Here is a 3,843-nt window from a genome sequence, read left to right on the forward strand (position 1 = left end):
TACAGCTTTGAATATGCAAAACAAGTTCAGAATTTACAGTCAAAGCTTGTGAGCATGTAATGCAGAATGGGAGGAAAGGCCTTTTTGCTAAAGGAGGGTTGTAATGTCCAGACCAGCTGTGGTTTAACAGTGTGGTCATGGTAAGACATTAGTAACAATGATGTTGGTATAATCAGGTATTTTTTTACAGGTGTACATGTTTTGCATTAAACAATTTGGTGAGGGGACTGTGGCATTATGCCCTGAACTCACCAGTATTTGGCCGTTGGCTCTGTCCTGGCGTGCCAGACTGACCCCCATCCACTCATCATCCCTGTCTCCTTGGCAAGTCTTCCCACACGACTCTCTCGGCTTGTTTCCTGAAAGACAATGGGAGCAGTTTGCAAATGTTGAGTCATCAGGACGGAGGATGTCTTAGAGCAAGTAACTTGTTACTTATCAGCCATTGACAGCTATTTCAGTTCTGGTTTTTAGTCTTTATTTTTTCTGAATGTGCGAGGGATGTTTACACAGTTTACAGTTTGAAAAGCTATATTTTGAGGTTGATAACTATATTGATATTTGACTGGAAGTCTGATGACAATATATTGGCTGATATTTCATTATTTACATAAACACATAACAACAAATATGTTTTTATGAGGATCTATTTAAAGCTGCAAATTATTATTTTAATAATTGAGTAATCTGCCAATTATTTTCTCAATTAATCAAATAATTGTTTGGTTATTAAAACAGTAGGAAACAAGGACGAATGCCCATCACAATTTCCTTGAGCCCAAGGAAATGTCATCTAATGTCAAAAGTGCACATATAAAAATCCAAATAACTTACTGTACGATTTACTGATGTGTGTCTTATACTGCTTTGTAATGCTATTAACAGTACTGACTTTGAACCCTGGGCCAGTTTATGAAGACCATAAATCTTCATAAACTGATACATCCAGTGAACCTTAAATTAACATAAATGTGCATAGTTAGGAGAATAAAGCCAATGGTAAATAAAAGAAAATGGCACTTCTAAATTTCTGGGACAACTGATCTTTTTAAGAGTCCAACTCTACTAAATTATAAATAAATATAGATTACTAGTCTCTCTTTCTCCCAGCAGACAATTGATTCAGCACAATGGCATGTAGCTGTGAGTGTTTCTCTGTGTCAGTGTGTTGTGTTCTCCCAGAGGCCCGTCAGAGTTCAGCTCCTCTGGTCCATGTGGCTCACTAAGCACCAAGCAGCACACGCTCACTGATAATGTACGTTTTTTTTGGTGACACATTGACTGAGCACAGGGTTAATATTAAAGCCATGCCTGCTGCACCGGCTTTCTTGACCACAAGAACAGAGCAGAGGCTGGGGGTGGGGTGGGGCCTGAAGCTCAACTTATTGGCTCACATTCTTGGAAAATATTAGCATTAGTACTGTATAAATCACACTTATCAAAAATATTTATGGACCTCTGCACACAGAACCCTCTTGTCTTTTGCATGTCTCCATATAGCAGGTTAAAAAAACACTGCCGCACTGTAAAGAGCAGTATAAGGCAGCATTATTCTGATAAAACAAAACAGATGCTTGGGGGAGTTTAGGCAAGCGCTGTGGAGATATCTGGCAATGCAAGACTAGGCAAAGAGTGGACAAGGAAAAGCTGCAGGAAAGCCTAGTGTGTGTGTGTGTGTGTGTGTATAGACTGCAGATAATGAACTTTTCTGTGAGATGAATGTTAATTTCTGAACTGTTCAAGTTGTGTGTGTGTGTGTGTGTGTGTGTGTGTGTGTGTGTGTGTGTGTGTGTGTTGCCCTGAGGCTGCAAGTAGCGTGTATGTCATTATATGCTCTTATATTTATGCTGCAGGCAGTGGTGACTGACCTCTTCCCAGATCCATCTCCGTGCAGCGGCGCTCTGGGTTGCTGTGAACTCGACACTTATATACAGCTCCAGGAGAGTGCACAGAGCTGCTGTAGGTAGAGTTTGCCCTTGGAGCACCTACTATTACCCTGCAGACATGAGGAGAGGGGAGATGATGGGACACACACTTTACACTATCTTTAATCTGTGCTACTGAAACTTTTAAATGAAAAAAGAAAATCTTTTGCCAGCAGAAAAAGTTACACAGCAAACAGAAATGGCTTTTTTTATGAGGAATAATAAGCATTATTGTTTTGTATTCATTGGGTGTGGATGCAGCCTAAGCTCTAGAGACACCCTCAACATTTGCTTGAAAAGTACAAATTCATTGCATCATTGACAAAAAAATAAGAGCATTTCCAGGAACACTAAAACATGGGACTCACCAGCGTGTGTTGTCATGATAATGCTCCAGCACAGAATAGCCAAAAAAACTAGAATTTGGTCCGCGGAACACCAAAGGATGTTGTAAGTCTATATTATAAGAATAAGCCACTGAAATAGAGAGATAGACATAAAAAACATTTTGTACTCCCGTTTTGTGTCTGCGAAGAGGAGCCATCCCTTTGCGCACCATGCGTAATAACGCGGTTAAAGTGTTCAAAAAGAAGAAGAAGAAGGGGGAAAAAACAAAAAGAAGGAATTGTCAGCTCTTCAGTGTTCAAACTGTAACAACACTATCTTTCAGTTTTTTTTCCTGGTCTAGCGCTGCATGAACGCTGTGATGGCATAAGGAAAAGCTTGAGGAGGAAAGTTAACGGTCCGGTAAATAACGGTGCGTCAGCTTCTCTCCATTCTGTGTCAGGAAAGTTGTTGCTCGCAGGCTCCCCTGTCGTGGAGATAAATGCGGTCACTAGCGTCAAGTTAACAAGAGGTAGCCAGGATAAAACCGGAAATACGAAAAGTTTTACTCAAAATTAAAACATCCCTGCTGGTTGAAGTGCTGTTACAAGTGTTGAAGGTCAGCACGTTTTAATGTGAAAGGTACATAACCGGAACGAGTGTTTTCTTTCTGCAACACTCACACTGGTAACGCGGTCACGGAGAGACGCGGATGGTCTTGAGGCGCAAAGCATCACATTTCACCCGTGGGTTTTTGGGGGCTCCACTCACCTAAACTGAGAGATTAGGGGCGCACTGCTGCCATCTAACGTTTTTCAGTCACAGTGAACAGTGTAACATCCTCATTCGCTTATTTAAAAAAAAAAACTTTAGTTTTCACAGGCATATTTATGCCTTTTTGCAATTTATTTTAAGTCAGCAGTTAGACAATGATACGAGTACACTGTTCTAAGGAATTTTAAGCTTTTATAAGAAGAGAGCTTTTGTTACAATGATTTACAAAATTAAGATGGTTTATTAGAACAAATATTTTATATATTACAACAGTAATTTTCAACATTTTTGGCATGTTTAGTGTCCCAATAAAACAAAAGCCATGTCTACTTGAAACCCCCTTGTTGCATGTCTACCAGCTGTGACCAGTCAAAGACTGATTTTAATTTCCTTGTTTAATTTGAATACTTTTTAAGAGTCCTCATGAAACAAATGGTCAATATTTAAAGGGAAAAAAGGCAAAGTCTGAATATCGTGGAAATTGTATAATTCTATGTGAAACATTCTGCTTTCCTGGTTTCCAAATCATCTGGCCACCCCTGAATTTGACCGTTAAAATGAGAAACTGCATTTTTGTTGTGAAGGAAAGAAATAAAGGTCAAACATAGGTTACCCCTGATGAAGTATGTGACCCTACATACAGGATCTTTAAAACAGATTTGTTGCGATGTCTGCTTTCCACGTGTCTATTTCAACAGGATGTTATCATTCTTTATCCCCTGTAAGACTGGCTAAACATTGATAAACCAGGTAATGAGATAAGATATTGGATTTAACACGTTACTGTATGATAATAAGAATAAAGGAGTGACAAAAGGTG

The 3,843-nt window shown here is 39.4% G+C and overlaps 1 protein-coding gene across 1 annotated transcript in view; it reads right to left on the reverse strand.

The window, feature by feature from the left end:
* Positions 1–2,746, reverse strand: part of itga9 (integrin, alpha 9) — a 50,589-nt gene extending 47,843 nt beyond the window's left edge. The window contains exons 1-3 of the mRNA XM_031302510.2: positions 2,294–2,746; positions 1,869–1,996; positions 253–359 (exon numbers count right to left, since the gene is read on the reverse strand). Of these exons, the coding sequence (XP_031158370.1) occupies positions 253–359; positions 1,869–1,996; positions 2,294–2,484 (426 nt within the window). The 5' untranslated portion in view covers positions 2,485–2,746. The remainder of the gene's footprint in view (positions 1–252; positions 360–1,868; positions 1,997–2,293) is intronic.
* Between the last annotated feature and the right edge of the window lie 1,097 nt (positions 2,747–3,843).

The sequence above is a fragment of the Sander lucioperca genome, chromosome 15 (genome assembly GCF_008315115.2).
Source record: "Sander lucioperca isolate FBNREF2018 chromosome 15, SLUC_FBN_1.2, whole genome shotgun sequence".
NCBI lineage: Eukaryota > Metazoa > Chordata > Actinopteri > Perciformes > Percidae > Sander > Sander lucioperca.